This window comes from Mastomys coucha, unplaced genomic scaffold (assembly GCF_008632895.1).
Source record: "Mastomys coucha isolate ucsf_1 unplaced genomic scaffold, UCSF_Mcou_1 pScaffold18, whole genome shotgun sequence".
Classification (NCBI taxonomy): domain Eukaryota; kingdom Metazoa; phylum Chordata; class Mammalia; order Rodentia; family Muridae; genus Mastomys; species Mastomys coucha.
Window position 1 is genome coordinate 55,451,962 of NW_022196900.1, and position 21,317 is coordinate 55,473,278.

The 21,317-nt window shown below is 39.0% G+C and overlaps 1 protein-coding gene across 3 annotated transcripts in view; it reads right to left on the reverse strand.

Moving 5' to 3' along the window:
• Window positions 1-1,919: 1,919 nt before the first annotated feature.
• Window positions 1,920-21,317, reverse strand: part of LOC116096254 (cytochrome P450 2J3-like) — a 45,098-nt gene continuing 25,700 nt past the window's right edge. The window contains exons 5-9 of one of the 3 annotated variants that reach the window (XM_031377882.1): window positions 20,256-20,432; window positions 17,683-17,824; window positions 12,167-12,354; window positions 9,429-9,567; window positions 1,920-2,404 (exon numbers count right to left, since the gene is read on the reverse strand). In XM_031377882.1, coding sequence (XP_031233742.1) covers window positions 2,226-2,404; window positions 9,429-9,567; window positions 12,167-12,354; window positions 17,683-17,824; window positions 20,256-20,432 — 825 coding nt within the window. In that variant the 3' untranslated portion in view covers window positions 1,920-2,225. The remainder of the gene's footprint in view (window positions 2,405-9,428; window positions 9,568-12,166; window positions 12,355-17,682; window positions 17,825-20,255; window positions 20,433-21,317) is intronic. The other 2 variants (XM_031377883.1, XM_031377884.1) reach the window with 2 other exon arrangements.

Here is a 21,317-nt window from a genome sequence, read left to right on the forward strand (position 1 = left end):
GCACAACCTTTGTCAAATGTCCTCCTGCCTCACCTTTCTTTGAGAGAGCTTTCCACGCCTTGATAGCGCGGCTGCCGCGACCTGACTATAAGCTCCCCAATCATAGTTCATTTGGTTATAGATAAACTGTCCTTGCCCCGTCAACAAGTCAAAGGTCCAGTACATTTCGTTGCCCTCCACACTGGCATTAGCTCTGGCCTGGACCTGGGAGGCATCATGCCACAAGGCCTTCCATTCCATGTATTGTCCCATACTAGGAAGCGCAGCCTTCACTGTGTTCTGCCAGTCATTGGGCATCATTGCCATGGTTGCAAGTCTTTCAAGTTGCATAATGGTAAAATTGGCATCAGGCCCATATTTGCTGACTGACTCAGCAAGCTCTTTGATGGGGGTGTATTCTACTGGAGCATGGACACGGCCACCATCAGTATCTTCAAACACTGGAAAGGCACGCAAGAGTTTACTCTTGTCTCCTTTAGATAAAAAGGAGTTTGAACAGTGTCTATCAGTGTATAGCGGGGGTGCACTTGGAAGAGTAGGCGGTCAGCATGAAGCGTTCCGCGGCTCTGATCTCCCTTTCGCTTTAGATTCTGGAGAGGCGGCGAATGCTCATCTGGATGATACCTCTCTTCCTTATAGCGAGCCGCTTCTCCCTCTAAGTCTTCCTCTTTGGAGGGGCTCAATTCCTCAGAGCTATCAGGCTCGAGGGGCTTCCGTCTCGAAGCTCCATCCCTTTCTCTACTTTTCTCTCCCAGGGTGTCCTTTCCCTTATCTCTCACTTCCACAGGTCCAGCGGAAGGGCCTATACTCTTAGGTATATCCTTTTTTCTCTTCTTTCTCTCCCTTTTCTCCTGGCTAGCCTCCACTCTCCTATCCTTTCTCTCCCTTTTATTCTGGCTAGCTTCTACTGTCCCCTCTGTTTCTGACATGCTATCTTGTATCAAATACCAAATGGACATGGTAACAAGCACCATTAGCACAATTACCATGGCTTTAGCCACGCTCTCTAACCCTGAGAAAGGGTCGGAGGAATTAAAATCAAGCAGCATGCCTCTCAGAGCTCACCTTGTCCTGCAGTTCTGAAACCTACCAGCTGTTGTAAGGCTCTCCTGGCGTCCCGGGTTTTCGGCACCAGCTGTAGCCTGCGCAGTCGTCTCGCTGGGAAGAAGACACGTGGACACACCAGGTTCCTTCTGCAGCAACGACATTTACTGCCCTCTCCCAGAGGGAAAAAGAGACCGAGCCAGTAATCCGCACTGCTTATATACACCACAGCGTGGCGTGTCTGCCCATGATTGGCTGTTCGCTCATTACCCTACGTGACGCCCCAAAATGGGCCGTGACATGGCGTCTTTCACTCTACGCACATGCGCAAACAGTTCTCTATGCACATGCACAAACAGTTGTTTACTCGACAGCGGAAGTAGGCGCCATCTTGCCATGGCGAATGCCGGCTCCCTACACAGATCAACTGCATCAAGGATCAAAGGCAGAGAACTTCCAATAATCCCAAGGGCCCCAGATTAGCTCATGTACCCAAAGACAAAAATTCTTTACCATTTTCTCCCTAAACTTGCTGCTAGGGTTTGCTTATCAGTAATTGTGCATTAGCCAGCCTAGATCAGATATCGAGATTCAGCTACAACATATAAATCATAGAAACTGCTTCAGTGCAGCTTGCTTTGTCTGCTTGAGGCCAGTGAATCCTTTTCTCCCTGACTTCCAGGAGGAGAACTCAAATGCAGAGCAAGATGAGGTAGATAGAGGCATTCCAAATGGAAGAGACTTTGTGTCCTACTTCTGTGGCTGCCCACAGAAGCCCAGTTCTAACTCTGATGATCTCTTTGTACCATTTCCAAATGAACCATTTTAAGAGGCCAGAAGCAATTGTATGTCTGCAGGAGGAAGACAGACAAAAGTTGAAGGCACACCTCTTTTAATGTGACTTGTGAGTTAAGTAGCATTCTTAATACACCATATACCTTTACATAGACTTTAAAATGAAAATAATAATTACTCTTTCAGCAATTTTATAAGCTCATAAGTGATATACCCATAACCAACTTGGCGGGGGCAGCAGTCCAGGAATTTGATTCAACTTCCTTATTCCAACTCCTCCCATCTTTTCTCAGTCGCCTTCATCCTGTCTCCTTCAATGTAGGTAGTCACCAGTGGTTTCAAAGTGCATGTCATTCCTTCCTTGCTTTCTATTTTCTTCTGCAGCATCAGGGTCTAGGGACAGCACAGATGCGGTAGCTGACTGGAGAAAGTGTGAGACCTCTTCTGAATTTCAGGCTCAGCTTTTCATTGATTGAGGGCTTGAAGGTAAACTTTTGCATAAGAGTAGTGAAGAAAATGAACAGCTCAGATCTGGCCAGCTGTTCTCCAGGGCAAGCTCTCTTTCCTGTTGGACAAAAAAATGGATGCGTCACTTTCTCTGCTGACTCTGGTGTGCTTTGGGACTGGAGTCCCCAACTTCTTACTGCAAATCCTGAACTGATTCTGGACTTTTTGTCCAGCTGAGTATGACTAACATCTTCCTGGTTTGGCCATTAGAGCCCTATTCAAGCTGCTATTACCTGACACTTGGCATAACACTATGTTTTCAGTTTGCCAGCCCAGAAAATTGTTATTTTCCTAGGTGTCCCCCTTCTTTGCATTAAGTAATGATATATAGCAGGTAAGATCTGGGCAGAAGACATTCTAACAACTCTGGGAGTTGTTGCTCAAGGTCACCTCATACCATATACACATGAACACTGTGTATTCATCAAAGTGTTTGTATTAGCACATGCATTTCTGTTTATATTCACTGTTGTACCAGTCTTCTTGTCAGTATCTCTACTGAATATCTGAATTCACTTGGGTAATATCTCATGATCCAGGACTCCACTGTTCTCCTTAGTGAGCATCCTCATCAACTATCCCAACACAACTGCTGCATCCCATTCAGTATCTAACCCATCTTTAATCCCTATCTTTGTATGGATATATTTGTGCATATGTGAGCTCATCGTGGGTACTCATGTGTGTATACATGTGTGGATGCAAGAAGACAGCCATAGGTTTTGATCCTCAAGTGCCATACCCACTAAATTTGTAGATAGGATCTTAACCCTTTAGAACTTGTGAAGTTAATCTGGCCACTGAATCCCAAGAGACTCTCCCTTCATGATCTAGGATTATAAGCATATGTCACATGCTCCATTTTTTAATGTGATTCTGGGGATCAAATTATGTTCTACGTCCAAGGAAAGCAAGCACTTTACCAAATGAGATGTCTACTCTGCCACCAAGTGATTTCTTTCTTCCATAATCATACATTTTTGACTTTAAAAAGTTAGGAAAAAGAAATTTTTAATGAGTATAACAAGATTGCTTAAATGAGTACTCAGACAAAACAATTATCAATATTTAGACATATTTTCCATCCTCCTCATGGGGTTTCTTATATGAACGTGGTAGCAGGAATGATAGCATGGATCATTATCTGCAGGCTAATGTATAAGGAGCTGTATTAGCTTTCAATGACATTAAACACTCTAGAATTTTCTAATACATGAATGTGTCCACTTTATTATCTGCCTAATATATAGCAAACATAATTATAATACTATGATGCTGCAAGTATTTTATGTTAACATCTGTGTTTTTTGCTAGTGCATTCAATTCATCTCTGTTCTCCTCATCCTCCTTCTGTTACCCGTTTTGAATAACATGGGTAGCAACTTAGGAGATTATTAAGATTCTCCTGTAAGAATCAACAGAACATGATATGCAAAGTTAAGACCCAGGGTTGTTCAGTCCAGTATGGCCTAGGTAGGGGTGGAATGATGTGGCTCCTGCCCTAGGACAGGGCCAACAAAGCATGGGCCTACACCAGTGTTTATGGTTTCTCTGGGCATAAGGCTTGTTTGTATAATAATATATCTATTTTTAAGATGCTTCTTCAAGGAATGCCCTCCCTGTTAACATTAACGACTCCATGATAATCAGAAACAGCATGAGTCAAGAAGGAAAAGGTGTGGTTAATGTTTCAGCAAAATAGCAAATGCTGGGACTTTCAGGACAGCCCATAAGGTCATGGAAAAGAACTCTGAAAACATTGGTTTTATATTTTTTTTCTCAAAAAAAGCATGCAATATAAATTATATGAGGGGCTTCATGAATCTAAAGGAACAGAGGCACCTGTACTATGAGCCAGCTCATCAGAAATATTCAAAAACAGGCAGATATAAATGCAGGCAGATTCCTGAGTTCAAGATCTTCTTGGGATAGAGGGAATTTAGGTCCAGGCCCAGGCATAGTGGAAATGATAATTTCAGGTCAGGGTCCCATCCAGTTAGCTTATAGTCTGTTCTGAACAAAGGAGGGCAGTTCTCTGAATTCTTTTGCAGTGTGAAAAAATATGAATAGTTGCTGTCTTCTAAGAATTAAGGCGCTGGGTCATAAGATGCTGATTCATAGGGTAATCAAAAGGAAACCTGGAATAAATGACTAGATTGATATGTAAAATAAAAGACTGGGCTTATGAGCTACAAAAGATGAGCTATCCAGATGATTTTTTGCAATAGCCAGAGAGAACTTCTTGAAGAACTGTTTTGAGCAGAAAATAGAGAGAGAAATGTTTTTGACACCTCCAGAGAAAGAAGAGCATAGAGAGAAGAGTCTGGAAAGCTTTCCTCAGTAGAACATAGGCTACCAGCTTGAACTCAAGGTTTGATGTCAAGTCGTTCGTTTTCACTGCTCCCAGCCACTCCTTCTCTCAGAACCCTTCTCCAAGCTGAGGCTGGCCCTTGGCACATTGTTAGTAACATGACCTGTGGGCAACCCCCTCTGTGACTGTGACTAAACCTCTCCTCCTCATGAAGCAAAGCCTTCCTCATTTGTCAATGATGTGAAATAGTTAATTCCTGAGCATGATTGGGCAGTTGGGAAGTTGTTCTTCAGCCTGAAGCATGTAATTAAAGCTTGGCCTACGTGATGAGCAATCTTGATTACCATGTGGTAATCATGGGTTCTGTATAGGAGGTCGTTTCTTTCTTTCTTTTTTTTAATTAGATGTTTTCTTTATTTATAATATCAATTTTCCCATGTTCCCCTCAAAAGAAAGAAAGAAAGAAAACAATAATAAAATAAAGTAAAAAACTAAAAACAATGCCTTGTTCCCTCCCCTCTCCCCCTGCTCACCATTCCACTCCCTCCTGTTTACTGGCCCTGGCATTCCCCTACACTGGGGCATAGAATCTTCACAGGACCAAGGTCCTCTCCTGAGAGGAGGTCGTTTCAGAGATGATTGGCATGTGGGAAGTGAGACAGAAATCCAGTCCTGAGCATGGAGTGTAGCATCCAGTTTGTTGGCACTTCTCATGTGGCAAGGCAGCCTTTTCCTGAGCCCATGTGACTGTGTTGAAATATTTGCTCATGACCATCATACTCCAGCTTCTTCAGCCTATAAACCTTCACTCTCTAACTCTGCAGGAGACATTAGGGATTGTGGGGACTTCATAGATCCATCTTTTCTCAAAGTTCTCATAACTTTTAGACTGAGCAGCATAGTTACCAAGTTCTCTTGCTCTCCCAATTACTGAAAGCCACTTTATTTATTATACATAGGTGACTGTGTAAATATAACTAGTAATATTAACACATGGTATTGACAGAATCTGTCCGTAGATCATCCTGATCAATGCTGGTGTCAGCTCTTGGAAGAGAAGAAGACTTTGTGTTTTTCCTTTTCTTGACCTCTCTTTTTCCTTATTTCTCTCTACTAAAGGCTCAGTTCATTGTGTAAAGTGCCACCCTTGAGCATATGATCCTCAGTGTTTTAAAAGAGTAGGCTGAGTGGGCTTGGGGATAAGCCAAAGAGCCTAGTCCATGGTCCGGGCTTCAGCTTCTGTCTTCAGGTGCCTGATTGGAGTTCCTACCTTAGTTTCCTTCAGTGATGGGCTATGATGGGGAATTACAAGATAAACCCTTTCCTTCTCAAGTTACATCTTGGTCAAAGTCACTAACTTGTGATTTCAGTGACTGAGGAAGACTGGAATTCTGGAATAATTGGTAAGGTAACACCTACACTTTAACAAATCCCACCCAAACACGGGAAGAGCACAAGCTGGAGCTTTCACTAGTGTCTCTCATAGCATCAGTGAAGCATACATACTTTCAGGGCTCATGTCTGGTCTTTCACTGTAGAATTCAGCCACTCACCTGGGTAACTTGAATGATAACATGTGTGTTCATCTAGGCCATGTAACCTGAATGAATGCAGTTTAGGTTTTGTTCATTTGTTGGCAGGGAACAAATCTACAGACTTGGTTGACAATTGTGATACTATTAAGAAGTGGTGGAAAATTAAGTAGATATGTGCCTAAGGGAGGTCATTTGAGTCATGTCCCTAATAGAATATCTACAATCTTGTAACATCCTTTCCCTCCTTTTTGGCAACCATTAGGTGGCCATGTCCTTCAGTCATACACATCTAACAAATGCTTGATACCACTGCAGGTGCAGGCCATATGTCCAGTTGCCCACCGACTGAGGCCACTGAAATAATGAACCAAACAAAAATTCCCAAGAGGTTGTTCATCTCAGCTATAATATCAAGAAGGGTAAGCTGACAAACACAACCTGGGCTAAATGCTCTTTCCAGTTTCCCCCAAACCAGAAAAATGACCTACTGAGTGAATTAAAAGGGTTAACCTAGGTTATCACCAATGGTCTTCACTAACCCTGCCTATATGTTCTAGGACACCACTTACAAATTGAAAAAGCCTCTTACTTCATATTATATAATATTACTTATACTAATGTAATTATATCAATTAATATTAATTATGTTAATAGATAGGAGTATGTCTACTAATTGTTGACTCTAATCAGGAAAACATGTAAATGTATGATTTAGTTTTCTATATTCTGTGAAAATATGTAAATAATAGTAGTATAACTGGTTATCTCTTCCAGAATAAGAGAAGCTGCCTAACACAACAATTCTAGGGACATTGGATTTAGAATGTCCTAGAAATGGTGAAGGAAAGCAGCTGCACACCAAAGATAGGGCTGTAGCAGAAAATCCAGACTGCTGCTTTGTCAACCCAGAGGGTTTTTCAGGTTTGGCCCTTCTGGTTACCATTGAACATTGAGCATATAACTGAATTTTATTTACCTCTATCAGAAAGAAATGTTGAAATAAAAACATATGACTGCCCTCTTACCTTGATGTCTTGGTATTTGCACTGGGTCTTTCACAGATTTCCCAAAGACTGTAGGACTTACTCTCCTCCAGATCTGGGTTAGGTCTTGTTGTTTGTATAGATCACCAAAAGACATAGGGTGACAGTTCCAAGCCTTACCAGGCCTATGTGCTGTTACTTTGTCTCTAGGAATCTTTAGCAACACTTTTTGAATGGCCAGTATAACATGTATGTCAGATTAACCAAGATCAGCTAAGCCACTGACTGACTTGAAAACCACAGTAGATAATATTCTTTTTGTGAATAATATAGTATTAAATGCTTGTTATACAGCAAAATTATTTTTTTAATTTTTTTATACAGCAAAATTCTAACTAATGCACAGGACACGAACACATGGAATTGTAAGGTGGAAAGGCCTCTAACTGAGGAGGTCAGCTATCATGTATATCTAATATAGAAAGAATGAAAATAGGAGTGAAAACTCAATCCTGACCAGTTTTGCCAATTGTTTGGGCACATGGTCTTGCGTAAGAAAAGGCTCTCCTGTAAAGTGGAGTTTATTTATAAGAGTAAGTAGATACTAATTTTCCTTTTCTATTGGATTACTTACAACTACATTACCTTGGTGATTGTCCAACATAATTTGTCTACTAATGGACCCTCTAATTTGGACGGAGTAATACAACTGTCAGTGGCAAAGCACCAGTAAGTCTCTCTGTGTTGCTGTCTTTATTTTACAGCTGAAGTAAAGAGGAGAACGTTTTAAGCAAGATGAGAGATGAATCCTGTACAGAAAAAAAAGGTTTTTGCAATATGAAGAGGCTGGGTGTACCCAGGCTTCACTTGGCCTAGAGAATCAATGTCCTGTGAAAGCCCTGGGGATATACTAACCTTCCTTTCACTGCAGTCCTAGGAAACAACACATAGCTTAGGTGGAATGTAAAAAGAGTCATACTCTAGACATTCAGGATCTGATTCAATAACTGAGAATAATTAGAATAAATAAAATACAGAGCTGAGATTTTGAACTATATTTCAAATCTTTTTAATTGTTTTGTGAAAAGGAAGACTACTAGACCTATGTCCTATATTCTGCCAGCTTTCCTATTAATGCGAATTGTGAAAGGTCGACAAAGGTACCTCAGAAGAACAGGGAAAGGGGAAGAGAACAGAAGCAGTACTAGGCAGGCACTTACAGGGCACGCAGAGTTCGCCAGTGTGACTTCCGTGAAGCATGCAGTCACCTTCTGGAGGCAGCATTAGGAACCCCAAGCTTTAGTGTGAGAAAATCTCATGGATATTGAGCTCCAGATGCATTACATCTGGCTAGATCTTTGTCTTTATTTTGGAGGTATTCACTGATTCCAGCTTAAAAGGCTGCAGTGGGATACATGCTTCAAGAGGAAGCTCTGCCTCATTGCCTATCCCACTATGATCTGTTCACATGTGTGTGTTTTATATGTATTACATTCTTAATACTTATTTATGGAACTAAGGAACTATAAATCTATTTGAAAGTAGATGTGCAATATATAGAGGCAAGTATCTGTAAAACACTAGGGTGTTTTATACAAGCTCAACAATTGTAAGATTACAAGTATTTGTTCATAATTGGCTGGAGAAAAAACACAAGAGAAAGGGTCTTCACTCTATCCCTGATTATGAATATCAAGTTGCAGAAGAAAATTATGTCTTATTAGATTTTAAAGGTGCGATTAAAATCATAAAAAGACAAATACCTTACTTGTTCAAGGATTTATTTTATAGGACAGAACTCAATTCAGTTATACAAATGACAGCTACAATTATTGTTTGATATTTCCATCATAGTGAATCTGTAGCCACTCTTTCACACGCAGCATCCCCACTACTCTCCAAAAAAATCTAAGCACAAATCCCTTAGAATTAATTTGGATATTTAAAACTTTGAAAAGAAGGCAGGTATTCAGATTTTATTATGGCAAGGAGTCAGAGAGTTTTGTCTCTCTGTTTAATGTTATGGAAAACATAGTAAGCCATAATTTCCATCTGAGGTAAAGGAGAGCAGGAGAGTTAGAGGAGGCATGAAGCAGTGCTAGCTCTAGAGAACACTGAGCTGCAAACAACACCTTGAAGCTGCATAAGGTGGGACCATTAGGAGACGCTCAAATAGAGCAGAGGTCTCTAAGCAGAAGGGAAGGGAAGGGGTGAGGTGGGATTCGGATGTGTTCCCTTCTCATTACTACTCACCAATTGAGAAAGGCAGAAAAGATTCTCTCTTCTTAAACTGTCCATTCTCCAAAAAGTGCTCTGGATTGAAGGTGTTTGGAGTGGCCCACTCTTTGGGGTCCCTGTGCAGAGCAGTCAAATTGGTTAGAACTGTGGTGCCCTAAAGGAGAAAGCAAAGATACAAGGCTTGAATTATGGAACACATGAAGACAAGGGATAGAGGTTTCCAGTATCCCATTCTTGTTCACACTATAAGCTCTCTACCAAATCCAGTCCTTAGTTCAAAACAATGATGGACTGTGTGCCCCAAGGACATTAGATTTTCATTATTATAAAATGCTGGTCTGTGGGAATAGCTCAGCATATAGTTAGGGAAAAGATATGTGACCATTCATTGGAAGATAATGGGAAAAGATGTGAGTAACCATCAACCCAGCCATTTCCTACGGTGAGGACTACGAAAGGTCCTCAAAAGAAAATGGTGTGTCTTCCGTCTCTGCATCTCTAGTCTTAGGGCTCCATATGGAGCTCCTGAACCCATTCCCTTTGCAAGTTTAGGGACACATCAAACATTCAGAGTAAGCTAGCCCATCCTACTAGGCTCCCTAACATGGTGCCTGGATCCCGAGTATGCCTTTATCTCACACTGTGCCATCTACCCCATTCTATTCCTGAACAATTCTCTCAATTCTCTTGATTCTGTCATGTCAATTACTGGTTCTCACTGCCACCTTAGTGCAGGCTGCCCCCATGCTCTCTGACACACATCTGCAGCACAGCTGACAATGAATATGCTATGAACACAACTTAACCACTCCACACTCCCAACTCCCATCATTTTCATGATCCATTCTGTAGAATGTTTCCATCAGTCTTAGGGGGAGGAATTATTTGATTCTCCAAGGCCAGTTCCCCCACTGTTTAAGATGCCATAGGCTGATATTTATTTTATCAAATAACCCAGTTTTCCAATCATTTTAATCCCTTTAAACATTGTCTCATCATGAATACTCTTCCTCCCCCACATTGTCTGACTAAAGTCTAATACTCCTTTTCTTCTCAGAACTAGTATCTTTTCCTTCAGAACCTCTCTTGTTCCCTCTCAGGCTCTGCTCCTCACGACAGCCTATCTACATCTTAGACAGAATCAGGGTGCTTTCCTCTGAACATTCTCATGATATATAAGCCCCCACTAACATGGTCACTTTGGTTAGGATGTTTTGAAGACAGAAAAATCTAAGGTGTGTGAACAATAAAACATGTAACCACTACATAAAGTGGGAAGCTCTGCATTTATATCTCTCCTTCCTGTGAGGGCTACACATTATACTGTGACATGGGTTGCACTGCATTGTAGAGATGTAGGAATCAATGCTATGAGAGATTAACAATTTTCTCAGAGCCACACAGTGGGCAGAGATGCATCTACTTCTGCAACTAGCTGCAGATAAAGTTAAAAAACAATATGGCTCTTTCCTTCACTTGTATATTATCTAGTTAGATTTTCAGAGCTGATGTTAGAGTTGAAATCAACAATCTACAGCAAAAGATATGTTTAGATTGTCGGTTTCTCTGAGGATAAAGGTATGGTTGTATCTGTGTTTCCAGGGTAGACTCTTTTCATCCCAACTCTGAACACTTTCCTGAGAACAACACATTTGGAAAAATAGAAAATTGTACAGGAGACTACAACAGAACACACCTTGAGGCCACTTCCAGAAGTTATCACCTAATGGCAGTAGAGTTTGTCTGAAATATGGCACCACCCCCAGGCTGAAGACCTGTGTGGAATAAATGGGCTGGAGAGATAGCCTTCTGCAGGCTTCCCTTCTGCTTTCTGAACTCTGTCATGAAGACTGACCTGCTGTGTCTCCCCCTTGCTGCCATGCTAAGGTAAAACCTCAGGCATTTACATTGTTACTACTAAGAAATGTCTGATTTTGATCAGTACACAGTACAGAGAAAGAATGAAAAGGAAAATAATTGTGCCTTGAACAGAAAGAGCATGTTGTTGTCAGTAGAGCTTTTTGCAGAAATCCTGAGTAGTTCCTAAGCTTGGGTTTGGGAACAAAGGGATGTAAGAGGGATCCATGAAAAAAAGTATAAGGAAGATCTTTCAATTTTAATGTAATAAGTTCAGTGGAGTAAAAACAATCAAGACAGGTTTATGTCTGGATCCCAAATCGTATGACATTTTGTATTAAAGTAGAGAGACCTTATGTAAGTTTATTTCATCTAGTCATACCATTTAAATATATACACTGAGGATCAATACTTATGAAAAGTGGATTGAGACATTTTGAAATAAAAAGCATCCTCAGAACTTATTTGCTTGGCAACTGTCTGCTTTTTTCTCTTCCTTTCTTATAAAAAATGTTTCATTTTGGACTGCTTTTCTTTGTGAGATAGAAAGTTCTCAACTATAGGAAAGAAGTAAAAGTTGGAAAACCACCTTTGAACATGAATATGGTGAAGAACTACTGACTCCTGTGAGCCCACATTAGTACAAGAAGAGATGAGGATTTTCTTTAGCAAATAAAGTCAATTTTGAATATACTTGACCAGAGAATCTTCTTTTCTGTACTCCCCATAATACACATAATTATCACTTAGAGACATTGGAAGAATGCTCACATTCTATTATGTATAATATCTCTCTTTCATTTCATGTGATTTCTTGGGGGCAGAAATAAATGTTTGTGTCCTTCACACAATGCCAAGGATGGACTGGGGATAAGAGGCTGAGAGTACAGGTTTACCTTAGGGAGGTAGAATCCAGCCAAAGTGCTATCAGCTGTTACTTCCCTGGGAACATTCAAGGGGATGATGTTGCCCATCCTCAGCACCTCATGGATGACAGCATTGGTGTAGGGCATGGAATCTCGGTCATCTGTGCTTGGCTGTCTCCCACGGCCCAGTACTCTGTCAATCTCAGAGTGTACTTTTTCTGCAAGAAAACAGGTGCCTCTGTTAGCTTTAAAGTTTAGTGCTTTCTTCTGAAGACTGAGAAATTATCTCCAAGATGTTACTTTCTTACATTTCACCCAGTGTTATGTTTGCCAAAGAAACACCACATTTCTTACCTTCTTAAAGGTTTTGAAGAACTGTCAATTCTAATTTTCTTTGTGCTTACAACATAGCTACAGCTTTCAACCTATTCAGAACTGACTAGCTGTGATCAGCATGGCTAAGATCATAGCAGTAATCAATCAGGCTTCTTGAAAATAAGTTCACTTCACCTACTTGTTTATAAAGAAATAAAAGCTACGTTTTCAGAATTTGATAATCTCATATCTACATTCAAGATATCAAGAGGGTTTTTTATGTGATATTGATTAATCTGTCTCTAGATGACAAAATTTTGCTGTGTTCTAGTGTCTGAAGGAGAAGAAAAATCACTTTGGTTTCCATTATTTTTTAAAATATATTTTTAAAATATTTTTTCTATTTGTGTGCACTTGCACATGTTACAAAGTGAAAAGGTGAAGTTCAGAGGAAAATTTGCAGGAGTCAGTTCTCTTCTTGTACTATCTGGGTTCTGGGGATTGAACTAAGGACAGTGGGCTTGCTGCCCACTACCTTTATGAAATGAACTATCTCAATGGCCTGGCTAATATCTCTTTAAAAGTCACTAATGCAGTTCACAAGACTAATCACTTCCTAACACCACTCCGTTGGTAATTGAACTCCACAAAATTATTTCAATTACTGAATAACTGTAGACTATTTCCTAAGGAGACATCTCAGAGCGGAGGGAACATTACAAACTCTCAGTGAACATTGCTGCCATTGTTGATGCTGAAGCTCTTACATACTTCCAGACTCAGTTTCCTCACCTGACTTCTAAAAGTAAACAGAACTTATTTTAAGAATGTTTTGATAATTACATGAACTAATATAAGCATAACAAGGAGTTGAGCCTGCTAGACCTCTCTTTTATAGTTTCACCACTTCCTATCTTAACAGACTCTACTGTTGTCCAGCTAAAAAATTTCATTTTCAAATATCTTTTGGAGTCAATATGAGCATGTGACTAAGTTCTTCCTAGAAATATGGAACTAGACATTATGTTTTATTTTGTGTCAAGTTCTGAAAAAAGATGGCCCCTTGCTTCCTTTCTTCCTCTGTTCTTTGCCAGTGGATACAAAGACAGTCCTCCTGTGATCCAGTTTAGAGAGTTTTGGAGTCCACTTCCTATTTAACTTAGTAACAAGTTGAAAGGGATTTGGAACAATAAGCCCTTTACTGGATATAGTTTTCTCTTGTGAGAGAAATAAATGTCTATCAGTGCATTGACATCATAAATATTTACTTAGGGATATGCATATAACAAAATATTACAATAATAGCCATGTTTTGTTTTTGAGGTAGAGTCTTCCTTTGTAGACAAATAACCTCCACCTTGTACTATTCTGCCTTAGATTCTCAAGTATTATAGATAAATGTGTCTTCCAACAACCACAGATCACCATAACAAGTTTAAAAGCACAAATCAATAATTATTAAGTATGTTTATATTGCTATGTATGTAAATGCTAAGGAATTATTGTTTGGAACTGAAATTTAATGTCCATTAAATATGTTCAGTATTCCCCTACCCTCATTCCATATTTTGTCTCTAGGAAGTTAACTATTTTAGATAACATTTTTTGAGTGGTTTGGGATAGTCTGTATGATTTTGCAGTTGGTTATTTAACACTATGTCCTGAAATCTCATCTATGCCAGAGTACTTATTAAAACTTCCTTTCCTCATGACTGAATTGTGTTTCTAGGTCAGAATGTCATTTGTTATCCATTCACAATCCATCAATGCTCTGGTTGGTCCTATCTCTTAATTATGGTGCATGCTGCATAATAAACATGGGTGCAATAAATGTCATGTAAGTCTATTGATATTCTGGAGTCTTTGCTATAAAAATCATATCTGATCCACAGTACCTTGCATGGTTTTAAAAAATGTAAATATTCAGGCAGACATGCATTTTAAGTTATGACCCAAGATGTATATTATAGAAGGTTGAGTAAAAAATGTTTCCCATAGGCTTGGGTATTTGAACACTTCCTTCCAGGTCTTGTTTGTGGAGGTTATAGAACCTTTAGCAAGTGTAGTTTTGCTGGAAGAATTTTGTCACTGGTGTCACTTTTGAATAGCTTTCTGTTTCCTGGGTGTAGTTGAGATTTCATTTTTAGTTTCTTGCTTTGGCTATCAGCTGCCAAGCCTTTCCTACCTTTATGGAATCTCTTCTTGGAACCATAAACCAAAAGAATCTTTTCCTTCTGTTAACTGCTTTTGGTCATGGAGTTGTATCCAGTAATAGAAGAGTCACTAATACAGAAAATGATACAAAGAAGTGTGGTTGCTGCTGTGGGAAACCTGAGCATGGTAGGCTTTATTTTATTTATATTTGAGAAATGTGAAAAACTTTGCAACATTACTTTAGAAAAGTGGCTCAAAGTTATAAGCATAGCTTAATGGGCTATCCTAGTAGGAGTGTAAAATACACTACTATAGTCTAGATCATGATGCTTCAGAGGGTAGGGAGGGTTTGAGCAGCAACTGAAATCTAAGTCCATTCAACCTATACTTTGACTAAGAATCCACTGGCCTTGTGCCCTTGCCTTAAGAGTTGGCGCAAGCTAATTTTAAAAGTAATGGCCTTTTTTTTTTTTTTTTTTTTTTGTCAATGAAAATTTCAAGAAAGTATAACATTAAGTCTCTGTCATGGCTATTACTGGTTACTTTTAGCTCTACAATTGGAAAGAGCAAGGTGGGCAGGATAAAGTTAAAAAAAAATATACAGATTTGAGGGGGATAAAAAGCACTAAAAGTCTTAATGTTGTCCCCAAAGACTATGCTGAATAGGACGCTGTATGTAATTTTTAAAGAGATCACATCAATTAAGGAAATGCCTACTGTTCTTTGCTGAACCATGAGAAGGGTTCACGGAGGGTAAGACACCACTCAGCTAAGCTTCCAATTTGTAAAAGGAGAAGGTACAAAGAGGGAAGACTCCTTCTGGGAAACAAAAGCTACTGCAAATGCGATGCAAAGAGCAAGGAGCTATCACAGAGTGGCAGCTGAATATGTCAGTGTCAACATTATGTTTCAGAAGTTTGGGAGATGCAAGAGTGACAAGCTTGATGATTCTTCCTTTGGAAGTTCAGAAAGCTACTGAGGAAAGATGACATCTAACAGTGGAGTACCCATTTGAAGGCCATAAAAAGACATTGCATGGGGTTCTGAAAGTGAAGCCCAAGTTCAGTAGAATCCCCAAGATGTTGGAGATCTGACACCCATAAGACCCTATAAAAGAGACTTCGCATAGGGAGTGGAACTAGACCTAGAGAGAGTTTATGCTGCAGGCAGCAAAGGCACATGTGTGGAGACATCTTAGTCCTATGAAACTAAATCCCTTGTATTTGGTATTTGACTTCTTGAATTTCACTTTTCTTTGTTTCAGCATTTCTTCACTATTTCTCCCTTCTATTGTTCTGGAATAAGAATGTATATTCCCTATCAGTATATGCTAGAAGTCTATAAATCTGTATTTAGCTTTTACTTTGGCTCACAGTTAAGAGATTACCTTCAGTGTCTGAAAGACTTTGGACTTTTGAACAATATAGGCACAGTTCAAGACTACAGGGACTTTTAAGTTAGACTAAATGCATTTTGTGTCAGAACATACCATGAGTCTATGCAGAACAATGGCCCAAATGAAGATAATTGAGAAATGTAAAGTATAGGCTCTAGTATTTAAACACTTAGTCCTAAGAAGTAGTTTAGGAATCCATGGATCCTTTAGGAGGTAGAGCCTTGATGGAGGAAGTATGCTACTGGGGATGGCTTTGAGGGTTCTATCCTTGCTCTACTTCCAGTTTTCTCTTTGTTTTATGTTTGCAGTTGAGATGTGATATCTCAGCTTCTTGGTCATGTTACTCACTGCCTGCCATACATCCTGCATAATTAGAGACTCTGTCATTTAAATAAACTCTCCAACATGTAAATTGGTTTTGGTTATACTATTATATCACAGCAACCGAATTGTAGGTAACAAACATATAAACAAATATAGGTGTAATTATATATACATTTTTGTATCAATAAAGAAAAAAAGGCTGGGCGTGAAAGAAAGCTCAGTAAATAAAGTAATAGCTATGCAAACATGAGGATCTGAGTTTCCGTTCTAGAATCTATTTTCAAAACTCCAGATATGGTAGCATCTACTTCTAATCCCATTGGGCTGCAGAATGACAGAGACAGGCAGATTTCTGTGGCTCACTGACAAGGGAGTCTTGTCTACTTCGTGAGTTTGAGACAATGAAAAATCCTGCCTCAAAAAGTGGATGGAGCTAAAGAAATGACCATTTGATCTTTACTACATGGGAAAAATTGTGATCACTACTCTTATTTTCATCTTAGGGCAAAATATTTGACTTGAGTGTGCCATAGTATCTTTATCCTTCACTCATAAGCTATTAGAAAAATTAAAAAAAATGTTTCATGACATGAAAATATTTTTATCTCCCACGTGAAAAACATTTCTATAATCCAGAGGAATAGAAATGATGGGATCAGCCACTCTTTCTGAAGAACAGAAAATTTCTGTGGAGACATATATGCAAAGCCCATAATGGGACACATTGTGCAATCTCTCAAGGGAGTACATGGAAGCAATTTACTAGGCAGTAAATTCTTAGCAGATTGTAAAACATTTTATCAGGTAGTATCTGAAGAAAATTCTTTGTAAAGCTCAAGAATGTGGGAATAGCACATTTTTGGTAGATGTACAGCCCAATATTGTTTGTAGAGGCAAGATTAGGGCAATGCCAATTGAGAAAATGTAATGTTGAGAGGCACCAGGCAGAATGTGTGTGGTTGAGTCTGGACAGCAGAGATAGCATCAATAGGATGCCAGGTACCAGACTGAAGCACCTTGATGGTATTCATGACAAAATGAGAAAGCACTGCTGGAAAGGACTCTGGATATTTCATGGCACACTGTCAGTCTTTGCTGGAAACTATCACAAGGACAGCTGACTTTACTATTTGACCCTAAAACTGAAGATCCTTTAAAGCATATTGTATACATTCTGCACCCATGACTCATCACAATCCTGACAGGGCATGTGAAGGTCATGTCTTTTCTCCAAAACAGCTCGTTTCATAGCTTTTCTATTTCTTTCCACTTCACTATTCCACCTTCTGGTTCATCTAAACAAAAACTTTCAGAAACACCATTCTCCCTGGTCTTGGCACATCCAGCACATGCTCACCTTGCACATCTGGGTTTGTAGTTGTGTAGAGCAGAGCCCAGCGCAGTGTATTAGTTGTTGTCTCTGATCCAGCAAAGAAGAGGTCCAGGGTGCTGTAGATGAGGTTTTCTTCAGTGAAACTTGTAGTAGTCTTGTCTGGGTACTAGAGAAGACAGTTTGTCTTTTTTTTTTTTAAGTTAGAAGGTTTGTGATTATCTCATTAACAGAATTTAAAAACTAGAAAACCAATTTAGAAGGAATCTTTCTACATTAGAGAGTGGTGTTCTCATTCAAGTGAGAGCTTTATCAAAAGCACTTGATGGTTAAACATCAAAACAATTGTTTCCTTATGATTATAGTTTTGTAAAAGCTTTTAGTAAAAATGGGAATTATTGGATACAAAAGAGCATTTTCTTGCATGTATCAGTTACATCACTAAGTCACAGCATGGCCTAGAGTGCTCAGTTTATATTTCTGTTTTAGTTCTTTTAACATGAAAAGAACACTTGTGATAGTTTTTGGGTACACCTGTGAAGGATTTTCTTAATTAAATCATTGAAAGTACGATGACCCCCCCTCCCTTTAGCCAGATCTTTTGAGGGGGAAAAGTCCATCTTAAATCTGGGCAATACCTTCTGATCACAGCTTATATAGATTACATGAAATAAAGAAGTTTTTGCTCATCACCTGCTAGACCTTATTCTTTCTCACTGGCAAGTCAATTCCTTAAAGCCGACTTCTTCAGGATTCTGGCACACACTGAAGATCAGCTGAGATACCCAGCCTCATGGGCTGAACAACTACTAGATTATTGGACTTTCTCTAGGTAGATAGTCACTGTTGGACTAGCTAGAATATAGAGTGTAATCCATATTTATGTGGGATTTATTACAATGACTTTCACTTCTGTTCCTCTAGAAATCTCTGAATAATACAACACACATTTTAATCATGATAAATTATGTGAAATAGAAATGTCCAACAAATATAGCAAATACTCAACAAATGTTTTGTTCACTACACAAATTCTGTAAAATCTCCATGTTCACTGGCTGTCCTACTCCCCCATTAATCTTTCATTGTCAAAAGCTCTTGGAACTTATCGGTCCTTCTTTAGAGTATAATATTAGCTTCACAGCCTTCTCTAAGGCATCCATTTGTTAATATCGCTCTTGATGTTGATGGTCTCACACCTGAATTCCATATAGTAAACAACTTGACTCCCATTCTAGGGATAAAATGTTGCTTCTATTGGATTATGCCAGGAAGATGAAGTAAAAGAAGGTTGGATATGCATTTCTCACTGTACATTGTACACAGGTCAGAAGATGAACATGGAATCCACTGAATTTAAGATTCTCTGACAGATGTAGTCATGTGGATTAGCCAGAGGCCTACTGAAATTATAGCAACACAAGTAGTATTATGATCTGAAACTGAAACATCCCTAATGACTCATGTTTTTGATATCTGGTTCCTAGTTTGGTGGAACTAATTTGGAGGTTCAGAGGAATTAGGATGTATGGTTCATTAGAAGGCCCCTTACCAGAGAAGGTAGTCAAAATTATAAAAAAATCCCTGGATTCTACTTTCTGCTTCTTGGTACATAATTGTGTATAGGCTTCACCACATTTGTTATAATGAGCTCAGATGCTCTGCAATTAATTTTCTGTAAAAATGTATCAAAATACCACGAAATTGTGAACCAAAATAAATCTTCAATCTTACATTGTTTCTATTGAGTATTGTCACAATACCGCAGAGGTCACACATACATGTAGCTGATTGCTTTCTGGAGGGTTATTGGAGGGTTTTGATACACAGTCATAGAAGGCAGAAGCCCACCCAGGCTTTGATGTTATACTCCAGCATTCAGCCCAGCAGTAGGAACTGAGATGGGGTGAATGACTGGCCTTAGATTGAATTCTTGAAAACTTGAGCTTTGAAGTTTTATTACTACTTTACTTTGTGTATAGTTTTGCCACTGAAAGGTGAGGGACAAGGGGGAGCATAAAATGTCACTATCTGCCATTTTCCAGGACTTTATGACAAAATGCTGTGAATAATTTATTTGTAATAATATTTCTGGCATAATGCTATTTTGCATTCCTAACTTACATTCTCACAACATGCTAGTCAGCGATCTTCAAAGCTACCCAGATTTTTATTTTATAACTCATGCATGTTAACTGATAATCTAAAATTGACTTTGCCAATGTGATTAATGTCAGAGGAATATTAGCCTGAATTATTGTTATTAGAGGAGGGTTTGAACATAAGAACCAGGGAGAGGAGATGTAAAGCTGGAAGCAGATGATGAGAGAATAAAGATGCTACAGGTTTGGTACTGAAAATGAAGGAAGGAGCCAATAGCAAAAGCTCTCACTGCCCTCTGAGAGTTTGGAGCATCTTGGTGATGGAATCTCCTTAATCCTCAGAAGAGGCTCACGCGGCTAACAGACACTGAGCTTCATCTTGTAGTGAGTCAGCACTGTGTATAGCCTTAAATACAGGGCAGCATGAGCAAGATCAGCTGCAATCTTCTCATCCATATTTTTATTCCCAGGAAGACCCAGGCCGTTGGTCCTACTCACCTTTGCAATTTCTGTAAGGAAAGCATCAATGAAGTCTCTCGGCTCATCAGGATTCCAATCTTTCCGGTGACTGTCCATCATATGGGAAATAAACAATTTCAGTTTTTCCCAGTTTTTCAAAACTGTTTGATGTGATCCAGGAAGATATTGAATTATGGATGGAAAGACATTATAGAGCTTATAAAGAAAATAAGAAAATATTAGTGACACTATGAAGTAACTTTGCCACATTTTAAATAACATTGTTTTCCACCTGTTTTCTTTGGGGTAACTTTGGTGCCATCTTGGTTTTTGGTTTCCCACTTATGCCTGCCTATACAGATGTTTCAACTGTGCCATGCAAAATATATGAAGGAACAGGGCAGATTTTATGACCCCAGCTTCTTGACCCCTGGAGTATACCATCATCTCTATTATCTGAATGCTAGCATACAATTCAATACTTTTTCTGATTCCAATGTTAGTACCTTCTCAAATCATTTTGTAAATATTTTCCTGTGAGAATATTTACCAATGTCATTACATAGCTCCACTTCTTGACTTACAATTCTCAAAAATCATTCACCACTCTCAAAGTCAAACAGTGCTTTTTACCTGAAATACCTACAGATATGAAGCCTTCCAAATAGTCATCATTATCCATCCTCTACATAGTCAAACCACCATGGCCTCTATGACAACACTGAAGACATCTCTATTTAAGGACAATGTAGTTGGTATTCATTGCAAATATACAATATCTCTGAAACTAGCATGGGCTCTATTCTCCATGAAAGTAATGCTCAAATGTCAAGTGTTTGAAGCTTTGCTCATTGATTATAATAGAAAACATAAGCATATTTTTCCTTATTTTTAATTCATTGGAAGGATTTTCTCCCAGGAAAATAACCACTTATATGAATTGTGCAGGTAGTTGTGCATGTTTATTTCTCCAATATGATTTAATTTCTATATGGTGAGATGTCAATCTTTACTGGAATCAAGTAGATGATTAATAAATTTCAATTTTATTTTGGGCTAAACATATAATATAGCACAGCATAACACCAACAATACTTAAAC